Here is an 18,346-nt window from a genome sequence, read left to right as displayed (position 1 = left end):
GGGCATAATTTTGCTTTGTTGTGAGAACAGGAAGCGGTTTGGCAGTTTGACATCACTCATTCGTGGATATAATACTTTTGTTTGGTGGGTATATGTGGCGCAAGGCTTGTTCAATGGAAAATTCCGCTTTAAATTACACAACATTCCAATTATTTAGTGTTTCTATGAGCCGAAAAATGAAACACAAAACAGAATAAAAGAAGGACATTTTAGAATGCAGAATGTTAGTCTCTGTTACCAATCACTTTCTTTATATGGGGGGGAAAGAAGATGCAATGAAAGGTGACTGAGGCTAATATTCTGCCTAACATCTCCTTTTGTGTTCCACAAAAGAATGCAAGTCATACGGTTTTGGAACAGCATGAGGGTGAATAAATGATTACAAACTGCCAAAATGGATCTGAAATTAATATGTTTATGCTTTCTCACCAGTTCCCTGTAGAGGGGGTCTAAAGTGAACCAAAGTGCAACAGCGCATCTCTGCCCTCTGGTGACCGCACGCACACCGTGTGGATTCTCTCCACCAGATGAAAAACCAACCATCCGGCCGCACCTGGGCTTCACGGAGGCCTGCAACAGGAAACATTGCTTTAAAATGATAAAATCTTTCTGATATGACTGGTGTGGAAAATGCTGAACAATGCAACTTCCTTACAGTGACAGTCTTGGCATCCATTTCGGTAAAAATGAATTCTCCACCATTAAAATCCCCGTTCAGATACAACAAGGCACTGAATGACCAGAAAAAGAGAGAAGGAAAAATTATTGTTAAAATACGTTTAAATACACTAAAGTTAGAACTAGATTTTCTAACCTTCTTACCATCATATAAAAAGATCTCACCTGTAGTCTCGGTAGGTATATGCAGGCGGCTCTTTCCAGCATTCATGTGCCTCTGGGTCGAGTAGACAGTTGTCGGCATGTATTGGGTGACTAAGATCATTTCTGTGATCTTGTTGACCTTTAATCAGAAGAAAATATCATAAAATGAAACATGCTAATCACCAATAATTGCAAAAAACAACTGGTCCTTTCACAGCCAATACATAGCTTTAGCAGGAAAATATTTAAGTGCTTTACGGTAACACTTTACAATAAGGTTATTTCATTAAACATATTTAGCGCAATAGTTAATATCAGGGTTCCACACTTTTTGACCAACTAATTTCCATGACGTTTAAGTGATTACTGGATAAGTATTTTCAAAAATCATTCAAATTCAGATTCATTCAGATTCGCTAATGAATCAGTGAGACCAATTTGCAAACAGATTCACTGAAAAGAACAGACTCCAAAAACTGATTAGTTCAGAAATCGGGCATCAATATTGCCCGCGAGCAGTTTTACTCTTCACTACGAAATATTGTAGAGCAGAGTATAACAAGAAAATTTTTAATTCGCAATAATATAAAATAAAAAAATAAATTAAAAAATCCATTACTTTTAAGATTTTCTTAATTTCCATAACTTTTCTGCACTGTTATTTACTAATACTGATACTAATTTCTACATCTACTAAAACATTTTTAACATTAAATGTGGCATATATAACATTACAAGTTACAATGCTTTATAAACTAACATGAAGATTAATAAATGCTGTAAAAAAGTATTGTTCACTACTCCTAATGCATTAATGTTATGGTGACTGTTTGCAATAAAGTTGTATACCTTATTTACCAGCATTATTAATACTTTAACAATGTCATGATAAATCTTATTACATGTCAAACTTTAGTATTCAAGTACCTGTAAACTAAAGGAATGTGTGAGATACTTTTAACAGAATTGCTCAAAATGTGGTGTGACCTGAGGTAGAAAGTGCTTTACCAGATATGGCTGTCCTACACACAAGATGTGTGTATGAGAAATGCAGAGTGGAATTCAACATGAAGTATGACTCAATTATCCGCCTGGCCTTCTCGCTGACATCATAAAAGAGGCGGGCACTTCTTAAAGGTACACGTCCCTCATATCCATACTGCAAAGGGTAAATAGTGAATAATTAAACTAATTGTGACTATTTGTCCAATCAAAAGTGTAGATTAATAAAAGAACATATGTAAGATGATTTAAACACTGAAACAATCTGCCTACGTAAACAGGATGAAAAGGAATCATATGCGTGACACGAAAGCTGCTCCAAAAGGTAAGAATCCTTCGAAGATGTTGCATTATGAGCAAAATGCTGATTATAAATATACTTATGTTTCATTCAATACAGAAAAGTAACAATATAAAATAGTCCAATCTAATTAAACATGGACAGTTTTACGCAACACTTTGTCATGTGTATTTTGTTGATTCATGTTTTTCATGTCTTTTATTTTGAAAAGTTGACTTCCTGTTTCATGTCATGTGTTCCTGGTCATGTGATGTACTGTCTTCCCTCCATGTTCATGTGTTCTTGTTTCGAGTTCTGTTTGTTCATTGGTTTATGTTCTCCCATGTTCAAGTATTTAAGCCCTCATGTTTTCCATTGTTGTTTGTCAGGTATTGTGTGATTGGTAACGTTGTCACGTGTTCATGTTAAGTCAAGTTTAAGCCATGTTCATGTTCATGTATATAGTTAGGGTTTACTGGATTTCACTATTGTAAATAAATTGCACTTGGGTTCTTCATTTCATCATCACTGTCTTTGTCATTGCCAGCAGCCACTCGTTACACACTTGTGTATGCTTTGTATTTTATAATTGGAATATCATGTTGTTAGCTTAGCAACATGCTAACATCAAACTCTATAGGAATCAACTAAGGGTGTGTTCACACTTGTAGTTCGGTTCTCTTGGTCTGGACCAAAAAAGAAAATTATACATTTCAAAATGTAAGTCAAAACAGCGCCAGGAATTCCTCTGTTGCACACACAAACGAAGATATGCTGCAACGGCGGTTCCAACGCCTATACCGAACTGTAATGGGCAACATAGCTCCTATGATGAGAAGAACCAGGTATGCTTGAGGTCAGTATTAGGCAAATTAATTCTTGTTTTTGGTCCGTTTAGATGTCTTTGGTCCATGTTGCATTCATATATCAATCGAACTGCACCAGAGTTTGTTTGGAAGCGGACCGAGACCCACTATTCAGGCGGTCTCGGTCCGCTTGTTTGGTGAGCACCAAGGTTCGGATGGCAAAGTTCACACTTGTTCAAATGAACCGCACTAACAGAGCAATCGCATCAGAGTTAGTTTTAATCGAACCAAACCTGCCAAGTGTGAACACACCCTAAGTTGAGTCTCCTGTGCGCTTCTCGTGTGGAACGCTTTTTATGTGGCATGTTGCTGCCTTTTTTCAGTTAGTATGCTACACTGAACTCGAGCAATGTCGCGTCGCAACAGCTTGAGGCTGTATACACTGGACGTGTCGGAACCAATGCTCTAAACCATTTATTTGTCTTGTTGGCAGGAGTAGCGCCAGCAGGTGCAGCACAAAATGGCCATTTACTGTTAGCATGGCGCAACTTTAATATCCAGTGTAGATAGCATCATTGATTATAATTGGAGTGATTTGCAAGGAAACAAACTCAGGTTCTGTCCAAGCAATCAAACCAAGTGTAAAAGCGCCCTTAAAGTAGTACCACATACCTTGAGAAACAATGACTTTCGGAAATCGAAAAAGGAGTTTACAATGGACAATGTAGTAGGCCACGTCCACACTAATGTGTTTTTGTTTGAAAACTGATTGTTTACACCTCTCATCCAAACACTGGAATGGCATTTTCCTCCCCCGAAAATGGGGCGTTTCGAAAACACTCTCCATTACCACATACTTTCGAAAACAATGATGTTAGAAAACAGAAAATGGAGTATTCAACTGACTACAAAATAGTGTGGATGTGGCCTTAGAAGGCAGCTGCTTATAGGCAGTACACAGCAAGGCAGCTCACTTGGTATTGGAACAGAGCTTGACTGTACTAGATGTAAATGTGAGTTTACCTTGAGTGTTTTCAATACTGTTGCCCCTTCAAATTTCTCATTGGGTGTGTGAGGGGACATTTTTCCCTTGTAGCCATCACCAGCTGCAGTGACACTCTGCCAATAAAGGAATAATTCATATAACAGAACCCATTCAATCAATTACAATATTTAACTCTAAATATGACATAATATACTACTACACAGAAGTTCAGAAACAGTACATGCTAAGGTACATATTAGATTTGCACTCTGACAATGACTTAATACACCTAACCCACCTAGGCAAACAGGAATGTTCCAACAACTTTGGCTACCATTATGTGAAGTATAGAAGCAAATGTTTTTAAAAAATGCTAATGGAACATGCTTTTGACATTAATAGTATTTAATAAAAGATCTCAAATTTTTAGGAGAAAAAACTCACAACATTGTTTGTACGTCCTTTAAACTCGATTTATTTACATTTGTACTATATTACGCTATAAGGAATGTTATGCTAACATAACATATGCTAACATTCTCCTCGCATTAAGAAAACTGGACATTTTCATGTCTCCACAACCACAGTGTAACAGTGGATGTACACTCACATGTGCCAGATGTTTAAGCTCAGAACACTCGTCCTCAGTGATGACATCATCGAAAAGCACTCTTTGAGTTCCATTGAGAGCCTCAGAGTTCTGCACAAGTTTTACATTCTCATACAGCAGTGGACCTCCTACACACATAAACACACTCACACTTGAATACATTTACTTGCTAAGTGATTTTTAGAAACCAACAAAAATGGCAATGGGTCTTAATCTATTAAGCTATCAAAAATACAACTTACACAAAAACATTTACTTGAATACACCTCTACTATGATGAACATGCTTTCAATTTCTCAGTTCAAAGTCAATTTGCTTTTTTTTTTTCTTCTGAGGCTTAAAGTGTGGTGTAACCATCCGGAGACAGTAAAAAAATAAGTCTCGTTAAAAGTTGAAGTTCTTGAGAAAAAGAATGTTGCTATAAGTAGTTTGGAGTTATTTATTATTATTATTATTATTATTATTATTATTATTATTATTATTGTTGTTTCTTAAAAATCTGTGAAATTTTTTTTACAACTTTTGCCCACCAAATCAAAATCAATGGAGTATAACCAACATGTGCTATTTTGTCATTTAAAAAAAAAAAAAAAAAAACATAAAACAGAGAGGACCCATATAACTTCTCAAGGTCATTACCTTTTTAAAAATATCAAATATTTTGACATTTTTATGAAAAGGAACATTTTTTTTTTCCAGGTCAAATGGTGTAACCATAAAAAAACATCAGGATTTTCATCAAAATGTATTTTACATTGATAATGAAAATCAAGGTAAATTAAAATGTTTATTTTTATTTTTATTATTATTATTATTAATTATTAAGTTGTTTACACTCTCATTCAATGTGCAAGGAACGTATTTTTAATACCTTTTACTTGATGGTTACACCACATGACATTTTTAAAGTCATTTAAACTTTTTTAAACACGTTTTAAACTAGATTTTTCAAAGATTTTTATTTTTTATCGCCTCGGACAATCTTATTTGTAAATTGGAGTTCCAGTATGTTTCAAAAGTTAAACAGGACATCACCTTCTCGTAGCTCTTGAACCACAGCCACAGTGACGTTCTTCTTTCCTGATATCGGCACATAGTCCATCCAGCCATCTGTACCAGAAGGAATTCTAAAGACAAAGATTCAAGACATGAGCATTGAACCAACACAGAGAACTCATTAACCTGATTAAAACTGTAACTAATAAACAAGTTACACTGTTTACCTGTTAGCATCTTCTCTACCACCTGAACTGCTCCAATAATTCTGAACAGAATGACAAACACAAAGGTTAAACAATCAATGTGAGAGTGACGTAACGCCATGCGAGTAGCGGACATGTAGGTGACGAGCTCTGAGCACTTTGCTAGTTTTTAAGTTATTTTTATGTTATAATCTGGAGAGATTTGATACACCCTGCTACATATTTGCTCTTTGAAGTCAATATGTAAAAAAATTCAAAATCTTCGGGCTCTGGAAATATAAAAAGACACTTACGTGCTCAAGCTGAAACCTCTGATGGGCCTGCGGACCAGGGACTCGGTTTGAATGGTACGGCCGGGGAAATCCAGCGTCAACTGTCCAACAGGTTTGTGATGCTGATGAAAGTTGTTGCTCACTTAGAAGATCTCGCTGTAATACGTCGATCGATTACGGCGATGGAAACAAAATTCTCTGAGTTGGTTACAAGAGTGACAGATGTTGAGAAGCGGATCGATTATCTGGAGTCATCGGAGAGGGAATTATCTGATAATCCGCTGGCGACCAAAGTTGATTTAGAACACGTTCTTGAAAAACTTGAAGATCTTGAGAATAGGAGCCGCAGGAATAACATCCGAATTGTTGGAATTCCTGAGCATGAAGAAGGCAGAGATATGGTGAAATTCCTAGACGATCTCTTCCCGAGCCTGCTCGACATAACAGGCCATAACCTGGAAATCGAGCGAGCTCACAGAGTCCTGGCTCGCAGATCTGCTGAGGGAGACAGGCCCCGATCAATCCTGGCCAAATTCCTGAGATCATCCGACAAAGATCTTGTGTTACGCGAGGCGAGGAGCAAAGGAAAGCTTTCTTGGAAGAATCACAACATTTTCTTGTTCCCAGACTTTGCGAATTCGACAAGAGAGATACGTGATTGATTCAAGGAATGCAAGAAACATTGACATCAATGGAAGATCGCTTTTGCACTGATGTTCCCAGCCAAACTGAGTATAAATACTAAGGATGGCCGCAAAGTATTTTTATGCCCCAAGCAAGCACTGTCCTTCATAAAACATTGGAGTGAGTAAGCCATTTTGTGTTTCTCATGTGAGTGGATTGACTCGCTGTACATACTCTTGACTGTCTGAAGAAGCTGGGTGCCATTTTTGTTTCTTTTTGTGTTGGTTCCGCCTAGCAGCTGGAGTTTGTTTTGTGGAATAACACTCCTTCAAGAAACTTTTGCATTGACGGAAGATCGCTTTTACACTGAAGTTCCCGGCCAGTGATAAGGATGACTGCAAAATATCTACATACCTACAACAAGCGATGTCTTTTATAGAGTTGATGGACTAAGGAAATCATGGTGTGTTTCTTATGTGGCCTCTGAGTCAACTTGACTCATTAAATATACACTGGACCATCCGAGGAACAGGGTCGCCTGTTTTGTTTTCTTTTGTGCTGGTTCCACCGAGCGGCTGGAGTTTATTTTGTGGAGGAACATACCTTCGGGACAGCTGTGGATGAATCTGCTTGTTCTTTATGCTTATGCTTTCTATTGGCTGGAGTTTGTTTTACAAAGTATTTTCTGTTATGTAATTTTGCCTCACAAAATTTGTATAGAAGCACCAGGCTTGAGCAATCCGATGGCAAAGTTGTTGCGGGGGCTCTCGTAGGCGTACATGGACTCTTTGAGTTTAGAGAGATTGACGCCGGTTGGCGCTGTTGTGCGTGGGGTTAATGCGCACGTTTTTCTTTTTTCTGTTTGTTTTGTTCGGGGGGAAGTTCGGGGTTATAATGTTGCACTAATGCTGAAATGTGGTCTTTATAATTATGTTTTTGACACAATTAATTTTTTCTATTATATCAAAATGTCAAATGTTAATATGAGTGGATTGTCTCTCTCCACATGGAATGTGAATGGGTTGGAGCATCCTACAAAATGAAGGAAGGTTATTTCTTTTCTTAAACGTAAGAAATATGATATAGTGTTTCTTCAAGAAACTCATCTTTCCCTGCAGGAAGCTGGAAAATTTGGTAAGATATGGGGTGGACATGTTTTCTTTAGTGCTGGCTCAAGTAAAAGCAGGGGAGTCATTATATTGATAAATAAACATCTACAATTCAAATTTCTCAAACAGATTAATGATAAATTAGGAAGAGTCATTATTGTTTTGGCAGAAATTCAGGGGCAAAGGTTGATTTTCGCTAATATTTACGCACCTAATGCTGATGATCAGGACTTTTTTATAGATCTTGAAGGGATGTTGCAGACCGTTGACACTCCTTATGATATAATATTGGGAGGAGACTTTAATCTTTTGATGGACTCAGTCCTTGATCATAGTGAAGCAAAAGTGTGTAAGCCACCTAGAGCAACATTGATGCTTCACAAGATGTGTAAAAATCTTGGTCTTACGGATATTTGGAGACTTCTGAACCCATCTGGTAGGGACTATAAATTTTTTTCATCAGTCCATAAGTTTTATTCTAGAATAGATTTTTTTTTGTATATCTAAGTCCCTCATTTCATCTGTTGTGGATTGCTCAATTGGAAACATCTTAGTCTCAGATCATGCCCTGGTGGGTTTAGAGATGTTGCCACATATGGAGAAAAAGAAATCGTATAGTTGGCGCGTTAATGTATCCCTTTTGCAAAATCCTGATTTCAATGTTTGAATGACTGAAATCAATGTTTATATGGAGACCAACTGGTCCTCAGTATCTTCTGTGGGCGTGGCTTGGGAGGCACTTAAGGCGATTCTTAGGGGTCGGATCATACAGTATGCCTCATATACCAAAAAATCCAAAGCTTGAATTGACCCGATTGAAATACAAATATAATACTATTTTGTCGCGGAAAGTGGAGTTTTGGTTATTCAGGGCAAGACAGTCATATTTTGAGTCGGGGGATAAAGCAGGGAAGCTTTTGGCTAGATATATAAAGCAGAGAGAGTCTTTTTCTACCATTCCCTCAGTGAAATCTGCTGGTGGTGAACTTTTTAATTCGGCCATTGATATTAATAATGCCTTTAAAGAGTTCTATCTTGATCTTTATAGTTCCACATCTTCATCTACTGATGACGATATTAGAAAATTTGTGGAACCATTAGAACTCCCTAAACTGACAAATGAGCAAAAACATCTTGATTCTGAGATAACGTTGGAGGAGCTTGACGAGGTAATTAAGGCCTTACCTACCGGCAAGTCTCCGGGGCCAGATGGTTTTGCCACTGAATTTTTTTAGATCTTATGCTACAGAATTGGCTCCACATTTGTTAGAAGTTTATACGGAAACATTAAAGAATGGAAAGCTTCCACCAACCGTAACACAAGCCCGGATCAGTCTGATTCTTAAAAAGGACAAAGATCCAAGTGAGTGTAAAAGTTACCATCCAGTTTCCCTGATCCAGCTAGATGTAAACATTTTGTCAAAAATTTTGGCTAACCGATTAAGTAAAGTTATGACATCTCTTATACATATAGATCAGGTGGGGTTTATTCAGGTCCCTAGCTCTTCTGATAACATTAGGCGTTTCATCAGTATCATGTGGTCAGTGGTGAATTATCAGACTCCGGACGCTGCCATCTCACTTGACGCCGAAAAGGCGTTTGATTATGGTAGAATGGGATTATCTTTTTAAGATTTTGGAAATATATGGGTTCGGAAATACTTTTATTGGTTGGAGTAAGTTACTTTATAGACACCCGGTAGCGGCGGTACAAACAAATGGATTAATTTCAGATTATTTTACTCTGGATAGGGGCACCCAGCAGGGTTGCCCTCTTTCCCCATTATTGTTCTGTCTTGCCCTGGAACCATTAACAGCCGCGATAAGAAGGGAAGATGATTTTCCAGGGGTGATGGCAGGAGGTATGGCGCATAAGCTTTTGCTTTACGCAGATGATATTTTATTATTCGTCTCCGACCCCACTAGATCTATTATCAATTCCTTTTCTAAATTTTCGGGATACACAGTTTATTGGTCTAAATCCAAAGTTTGGCTCTGACTGCATACTGCCAAGTAACAGCTTTTCAGCCTGACACCTTTCAATGGCCCAAACAGGGCATTAAATATTTGGGTATTTTATTCCCAGCAAATGTATGTGATTTAGTCAGAGTTAATTTTGACCCTTTAATAAAAAGGTTTTCGAGCAATGTGGGCAGGTGGGCTTAGTTACATTTATCTATGATTGGGAAGGTTAATGTTATTAAAATGAATTGTATTCCAAAATGTAACTACCTGCTACAGTCTCTCCCTGTAGATGTCCCCCTCTCTTATTTCAAGCAATTTGATAGCATGTGAAGTCCTTTATTTGGAATGGTAAACGTCCCAGATTACATTTCTATAAGTTACATAGGCCGATTGACAAAGGTGGGCTAGGCCTACCCAAGATTTTGTTTTATTATTATGTGATCGGTCTTAGACATTTGGCCCATTGGTCGCTCCCACCTGAGAGAGCCCCTCCCTGGTTTCGTATTGAACAAGAAGTACTTGCCCCTATTTCGCCATTGCAAAGCCTTTCGATCAAACTAACTGGAGAAGTTAAATCACACCCCGTTATCTCGCATTTGCACGTGGTTTGGACCAAAGTGTCCAGAGTGTTTAATTCAGACATTTATTTAAATGTTGCCGCAAGCATATGGCTGAACCCTAAATTACATATTAATAAGTCCCCTTTCTGTTGGTCAGAGTGGATTGAGAGGGGGGTTACGACACTCGGTGAACTATATGAGAGTGGAGTACTGAGATCTTTTGATAATTTGGTTCAACATTTTAAGATTCCTAGATCCCAGTTCTTCAGGTATTTACAGCTGCGCCACCTGCTCTGTACTATTTTTGGGAGTAGTGTACACCCCCCTAAAGCGGTAGATACTCTGGAAATGGTGATTACTGCTTTTGGGAAAGGTCATGAAGCATCTGTGTATTACTCCCTGTTAATTCAGAGACTGGGGGATGGAGCTTTGTCTTCTCTCAAGAGATTATGGGAGAAAGATTTAAACCTGGTATTGGAGGTGGGCTAGGATCCTAAAAAGCATCAAGTCTGCATCTAGAGATGCAAGGGTCCATCTGATGCAATTTAAGATTTTGCATTGGTTCTACTGGACCCCCTCTAGATTGTATAGGTTGGGTCTTAAAGACACACCCACCTGCTGGTGGTGCCAATCAGAAGACGGGGACACAATATATGTATTTTGGGGATGTGTACTTATCCAAGAATTTTGGCTGGGGGTTCAGAACTTTATGTGTGAGGTGTTGAACACTGATCTTTCATTTAGCCCCAGACTCTGAATCCTGGGTGATGGGACGACTCTGGATATTGGGGACAGTTATTTAAAAAGTTGGGTCCTAGCTGGAGTCCTCAGGGGATGGAAGTCGGCTGGGGCACCCTCATTTAGGGAATGGTCCGGGGAGATGGGCGAGGTGGCGGCATTTGTGGAGATGTTTTTTAGAAGGCTGTGGAAATGGGATTTGTTTGTCTGGAAGTGTGTGTGTGTGTGTGTGTGGGGGGGGGGGGGTTATTTGGCTTTTTTGGAGGGTTCTCGGGGAGTGGCTGTGGAGAGGGATTTGTAGTTTAGTTGGGTATGTGTTTTATTGATTTTGTTTGAATGTATATTGAATGTATTTTTTGTATTTATTTTATTTTGATGATCTAGTTGTTGGTGACCACAGTAGTGCACTGTAGTGTTTGTATGTTTTATCTTTGGAATCAATAAAATTGTTAATAACAATAAACAACCAATGTAAATGTCTCTAATTATAAAAAGTTATGCCTCTGTGTTAACTGGTTACAAACACTGAGCTGGAAGTTAAGGGGCTGCGTTCTATTCACTTTCATACGCATACGAAAAGATGTTTGGCCAATAGAAGATCTAAATGTCACAGATTGACCTCTTCAGAAAAAACATGGAAGAAACTCTTATTTTTGTGGCTTTAAAAGAAAACAAACTTTAATTAAAAAGAGAGGCTGCAGGATAGTGGGAAGCTGGAGTACATGGTTTATTTATTATGTATAATGAATATTTTAGGCTTGTTTGATGATCCCACCACAAGGGGGCGATGTAGGTTGCTTTTCGAATTTACAGGAGCACCTGTTCCCCAGGTGGTCAGCTGGTTTGAGTGCAGACTAAAACATGTTTTCTTGTTCATTGTTATAACCTGTTCCCTGTGCATATGTTACATTTAAATTATTTTACAATATTTTTGACTATTTTATGATGATATATTGGTTCTATATACACAAGAAAGAAGGTCATACAGGTTCGGAACATGAGGATGTGTAAATAACATAATTATTTTTCAGGGTGAACTATCCTTATAAGGCACCAATTCTATTCAGTCAGCTCACTCTGTGAACTTACCCCCTCAATGTAAGGCGCTCCAATGTTTTTGCTGCCGATGACTAGCAGGTCTGACTCCTGCCTATGCTGTCTAAAGTACTGTTCAGCTTCCTGTAGACACAAGAGGGCACAGTAAGTCTTAGTCAGTTAAAGAGATTGTGGTCCCTAAGGCCAGAAACATACTATATACAAGTATGTATTGGCCAATACACTGCAAGTGCGAATATTCCCACGGAACATAATTGTGCGGTCTTGCATTGCAGTGGTGGTAATAAACTGATGTACTTAAGGAGGCGATATTACTACCTTCAAATGTCTGAACGACTAAACCATATGAGTTAATAATTAGGTAGATAAGCAACAGTACAAATACATCAACTGTGCAGATGCAAATGCTTGGCCAATGCTTTGCGAGTGCACAGTCCTGATTAACGTACTTATGTGCGTTCTTGTGTTGATATGGCATTAACAAACCTCGGTACTTAGGGGGCGATAGAGTTACCTTCATATGTCTGAACTTCTAAACCATATGTGTTATTATTCAGGTAGATAAGCTACAGTATAAATAAATCAACTTTAACGAACACTCTTCGCAAGATTCCCTTTAAACTCTTGCTCCGTTATGGCAGGAGTTGTCCTGAAAGCGAAAACCGAACATATAAGACAACATTTTATGATAATGTATGCATTAGTGCCCCTTGTGGCAACACTGAGAATGCAACGCATACTTGCTTTGCATTATGAATCAAGGTCCGACAAATTTCAGAATGCTACGAAACACAAAATCGACCTTACGTTCATTTACTGGCATAGAGCATGTTTTGACCCAAACTGTGCAGATGCGAACGTTTGGCCAACGCATTGCAAGTGCACAGTCCTGATGAACGTACTTATGTGCGTTCTTGTGTAGATATGGTGGTAACAAACCTCGGTACTTAGGGGCCAATAGAGTTACCTTCATATGTCTGAACTACTAAACCGTATGTGTTATTATTCAGGTAGATAAGCTACAGTATAAATAAATAAACTTTAATGAACTCTCTATTCTACTCTCTACTCTCAAAATTCCCTTTAAACTTTTGCTGAGTCATGACAGTAGTGAATCTGAAAGTGACAAAATTACCGTAGAAGACAACCTTTTATGCTAGTGTACTCAATACTTCCCCTTGTGGCAACACTGAGAATGCAACGCGGACTTGCTTCGCATTGTGAATCATGTCCGACAAATTTTTGAATGCAATGATGCATGAAATTAACCTTAGGTTAATTTACTGGAACATAATGTTTCGACCCAAACTGTGCAGATGCGAATGCTTGGCTAATGCATTACAAGTGCACAGTCCAGTTCATAATTATGTGCATTCTTGCATTGATGAGGCAGTCCCAAACCTTGGTACTTAAGGAGGCCTACAAATGTCTGAACTACTAAATCGTATGTGTTTTTAATCAGGTGGATAAGCTACAGTATACATATATCAAATTTAACTCGCTATGCAAGATTCCCTTCAAATTCTTTCTTTGTCATGACGGTAGCTGACCTGAAAACGAAAACTGATCGTGTAAGATGAAATGTTATGCTAGCGTATCCATTAGTGCCCTTTGTGGCAACACTGAGAATGCAACGTGGACTTGCTTCACGTTATGAATCATGGTCCGAAAAATTCATAACGCAACGCACAAAATCAATCTTACGTTTGCATCCTTGTGTAGAGTATGTTTCGGCCCAACTGTTTACCTAACAAACATCTTGTCTGTGTCCCAACAAATATAAAGTGACCTGAGGGATGGTTTGTGTAGTCGCTAGACGTAGTCTAAAATAAAGCAATGCTGTTCCGCAACCTGCACAATTTTTCTTGGCATTCTTCAGCAGCAACTTTTTATTAGCGGTCCCTGGCACTCATTGCAGTTTGTTATAAGTGGAGCAAAGTCTGCTGCTTCTAAATGTGGTTGAGACCATATTAATGGCAATCTTGGTACCCTTGGGAGGAAAAGTTGATGGAGGAAAAGCCATGAATTTGAGTGTTATTAAACCAAAGCACTAAGTAGCATTTTCTTCATGTTCTCCTTCACAACAGTAATGCAAACAGCTCACAAATTATTTCAGGGAGCTCTGTGGTGTTTTGATGACATTTTTCTACCCAGCTGTCTGTTCTAGGAATGGAAGGCTATTCTTTCAGCCCTGCATCATGGCATTGGATTAAAAAGGTCCCTGAGGAACAAAAAAATCGGGCAATCAAACATGGCAGCAAGCCAGAGAGATGGAAACACTCGGCAATGGGCCAAAAGAAAATCAACTGGGTTGTTATGAGCTAAGAACCAAAGGATCTTGCATGGAATGACATATCCAAGCCCACTGGCTCCTGACCGAACAAACTCGTTTGTCTTTATAGAGCTAATAGTTTCCAGGCTTTCCAATGAAAAACACTTTTGAGTGGTTCAAGAGTACATGCAGCCACTACTGTACATCTCGAATACCAAATCCACTAAACACAATGATTGTTCCAATGTGTTCATGCTTATATGGCCTCCTGCCAAGCTCTTTACTGGGTCTGGACTGGAAAGATCTGTGGTAGTCTAGTGTTTATCCTGCATCTCACCTTACGAGGCTGGCCGTCATGTCCCAGTACCTCCCTGTAATACTCCACATTCTCAGTCATGAACTCATCCCCTTCATGGAACAACAGGTATGTCAGAGCACACACCAAAGCATCCTCAATCCTGCCCACTGAACAGAGAAAAAGAGTACGTTAATGAAACCTCTGGGTCTGTTTCCCGGCTTATCTGATTATTCATAATATGGGGCTGTCTGATTCTTTGGAATCATCTTTTCCAAAGTCACGTTTATTTCCTTTGGAGCTCGGAAACACACACATTCCAGGTCAGTGACTACAATGGAACAAACACCAAAGGAGTGAACTAGTGGAAATGCACAGCTGCAAGATGGAGACAGAGACCAAAAGAGACAACACATACACATACGCTCATACTTGGATATTGTGTGTGTGTGTGTGTGTGTGTGTGGGGGGGGGGGGTGTATTTAAATTACGTAACGTATTTGAATACAACGTAATTATGTAAATACATTTGGTAATTGCATTAAATCTAAATATCTAATTTAACATGTTAACTTTGGCACCCGTTAAAATACAAAAACTAAAGTAGCTAAACTAAAAAGCTACGTTTACTGAAAAGCTAAAAGTAGAAAAAAAACTAGAAAACAAAAACTGCAATACAACTAAAGAGTGAACACTACCGAAAACTAAATTAAATTTAATGGACATACTGCAAATCAAATAGAAATAAAAAACTATCATAACCTGGGGGGAAGTGAAATTCCAGTTTTGACATTTCCAAAAAGAGAGATAGATGTCGCTCAAAAGTAAAATATTTTTAAGCCTCTCCAAATCCAATTTAGGGCAAGTGATTGAGTGATTTCATGATTACTCAAGACGTTTTCAGGTTAAAACAAAAGTGTTTTTATCCAATTGCAATTACTGTTGACATTTTCTTTTATTTCATTATATTGCACAATTCGACTGATGGAAACAGTTAGTAGTGTTGTATCCAAAATTACCTAGTGCAAGTCCAAGAAGGTCAAGTCCAAGGCCAAGATCAGAACTCTTTGAGTCAGATGCAAAATCAAGCCCAGAGAGGGTTGAGTCTAGAATCCGAAGACCCAGAAGAACGTCACATTTTAGCACAAGAGATGTATGGACATTTACCTTGGAAATAGGCAAACTGCAAGTAGTCGTAATGCAGGGGCAGGTAGTTCTCCATGGGTGACAGGCGTCCGGGGCGGGTGGCCAAGTCTCTGACACATTCATGCTCACAGTGAAGAACCTGTGTGTAATGATCTGAAAAATACAGTTCAATATGAATTAGACATAACATTCTCCTTGAGGGCGTTGAAAGCAAAGATGCTGCATAAAGCAGAATGTCTTTTAAGCAAATAATACTTGGCACAACTTGTTCAAAAGAACAAAACATTTGTCTCTTTAGATTATAGAGATACTACAGTAATAAACCACAAGAGGCCATTTGTTACAGAAACTTGTTTAAGGGGTGATGTTTGACATAACATGAAACATTGACAACTGCAATATGATTAAAGAAACGCTGACAACTGGAATATGAATAAAGACACATAAGTTCAATAAATAATTCCATTTATGATTAATAATATATATTTCACAGTTATTAATGATATATGAAATAATATCAGTTCTTAATTAATTACTATAATTTAATTATATAAATTATTGCAATTGTTATAAATAATTAAATTATTAATATTTCGTTATATTAAATAATACAGGTTCTTTACTTTTTTTATATAATTAAATTATATACAGTACATTGCTTGTAATTATAACTAATTCAATGTTTTATTAATATATATTTAATAATATTATTGATGATATATAAATAATATAGGTTAATTATTTATTTATTATTATCATTTAAATAATTGTTTTATTGTAATTATTATAAATAATTCCATGTATTTAATAATATTATTTATTTCATAATATTATAAATTATATAAAATAAATAATGCGTTCTTTGCTTATTTATTTTTTAAATTTAATTATGTAAAATGTTATTGCAATCATTATAAATAATTCAATTTATTAATAATAGTATGTTAATAATTATTATTTAATACATATTATATTATTATACATAATATACATAATTATTATAAATAAAAATAAATATAAATACTATTATATATATATATATATATATATATATATATATATATATATATATATATATATATATATATATATAGTATATTAATACTACTTATAATATTAGACAATTATGAAATATATAACAAAACATAGGTTCTTTACTTGTTTATTTATTATTATTATAATGTAATTTTAAAACTTTTTTTAATTGTAATTATTATAAATAAATCAATGTATTATTAATATTATATATTTTATCATATTATTGATGATAAATAATGCAGTTTTTTACTTATTAATAATTATAATGTAAATATTTAAATTATTTATTGTAAACATTATAAATAATTCAATTTATTAATAGTATGCTATTAATAATTATTATTTAATAAATATTAAATTATTATATATAATATATATCATCATTATAAAATATTATTATTAATTTAAATACATATAAAAATTATTATTAATAATATTTTATATAGATACAGTATATATTATATTAATAATAATACTTATAATATTAGTATTATAACTAATTATGAAATAACTAATTATGTAAATTATGAAATATATAACAAAACTTTACTTGTTTATTTACTATTATTATAATGCAATTATAAAAATTCTTTATTGTAATTTTTTTAATAAATCATGTTATTATTAATATTATATATTTTCTCATATTATTAATAATAAGTTTTGTACTTTTTAATCATTATAATTGTATTATTTAAATGTTTTATTGTAATTCATAATTTATTAAATAAATAATTATTTATTGTATATTATTATATATTAATTATATGTATTTAATGTATTGGTCATTTATTAATGATAATACAAATCCATTTATAAAAATAGTTGTTTTTTTGCTGAACAACTGTTGTATGTTTAATAGCATCATGCACACTGTAATTGCAGCTGGGCATCACTGCAAACCAACTACTTGAGATGAGAGACATGAAGAACATGATTCATCTTTTCTCCCAGACAACCAGTATGCACGAGAGTGAGGTCATCTAACTAGGCTCAAATCAAAGATGGTCTTCTCAAACCAGCTGAGATGCTGATGTATTTCATGTGGCAAAACCCAAAGCTGAATATTAAATTAGAGAACTGAGAAGAGGCAGGACACAGCTCACCCACTTTAAAGAGCATGTTGGCCTTTCATGACGGGGTTGATGGGTAGCGGGCAGTTTGCTCCCACATGAAAGTTAGACTAGATTAACAAATAAAAAAGACAAGCAAGTGCTCCTTTCAAAAGAGAGCCATGACAGGAATATTATGGGATGGAGATGATAATTGTAGTTAGTCTTTTCATATATTTACAAAGGTATTTAGCTAACTCTTGACTTATTTTGTAAAGATAGAACAATGATAATCTAGAAACCACTGAAACCATGTAAAAGCCCATCCCATTTTGCTGTGAAGGACCTTTTGATGAGTCCAGAGTTACACTGGCAAACTTTTAATATAAAAAAATAATTGCTGAAGTTATTCCAGAGAGTAATAAAGCTATTTTAATTTACACAGTTGATTTCAATTCAAACAAACCTTACTTTTGTATATATATATATATATGATTATCATTTAATGTTAA

General features: G+C 36.1%; 1 protein-coding gene across 1 annotated transcript in view; it reads right to left on the bottom strand.

The window, feature by feature from the left end:
* Positions 1-18,346, bottom strand: part of LOC127438258 (prolyl 3-hydroxylase 2-like) — an 82,601-nt gene that overhangs the window by 4,757 nt on the left and 59,498 nt on the right. Inside the window, exons 4-14 of the mRNA XM_051693712.1 lie at positions 15,766-15,897; positions 14,641-14,768; positions 12,065-12,154; positions 5,729-5,769; positions 5,541-5,632; positions 4,506-4,633; positions 3,934-4,029; positions 1,831-1,981; positions 844-961; positions 656-731; positions 430-570 (exon numbers count right to left, since the gene is read on the bottom strand). Of these exons, the coding sequence (XP_051549672.1) occupies positions 430-570; positions 656-731; positions 844-961; positions 1,831-1,981; positions 3,934-4,029; positions 4,506-4,633; positions 5,541-5,632; positions 5,729-5,769; positions 12,065-12,154; positions 14,641-14,768; positions 15,766-15,897 (1,193 nt within the window). The remainder of the gene's footprint in view (positions 1-429; positions 571-655; positions 732-843; positions 962-1,830; positions 1,982-3,933; positions 4,030-4,505; positions 4,634-5,540; positions 5,633-5,728; positions 5,770-12,064; positions 12,155-14,640; positions 14,769-15,765; positions 15,898-18,346) is intronic.

This window comes from Myxocyprinus asiaticus, chromosome 49 (genome assembly GCF_019703515.2).
Source record: "Myxocyprinus asiaticus isolate MX2 ecotype Aquarium Trade chromosome 49, UBuf_Myxa_2, whole genome shotgun sequence".
Classification (NCBI taxonomy): Eukaryota; Metazoa; Chordata; class Actinopteri; order Cypriniformes; family Catostomidae; genus Myxocyprinus; species Myxocyprinus asiaticus.
Note: the sequence above shows the minus strand (reverse complement) of the source record. Positions and strands in the feature narration are given on the sequence as shown.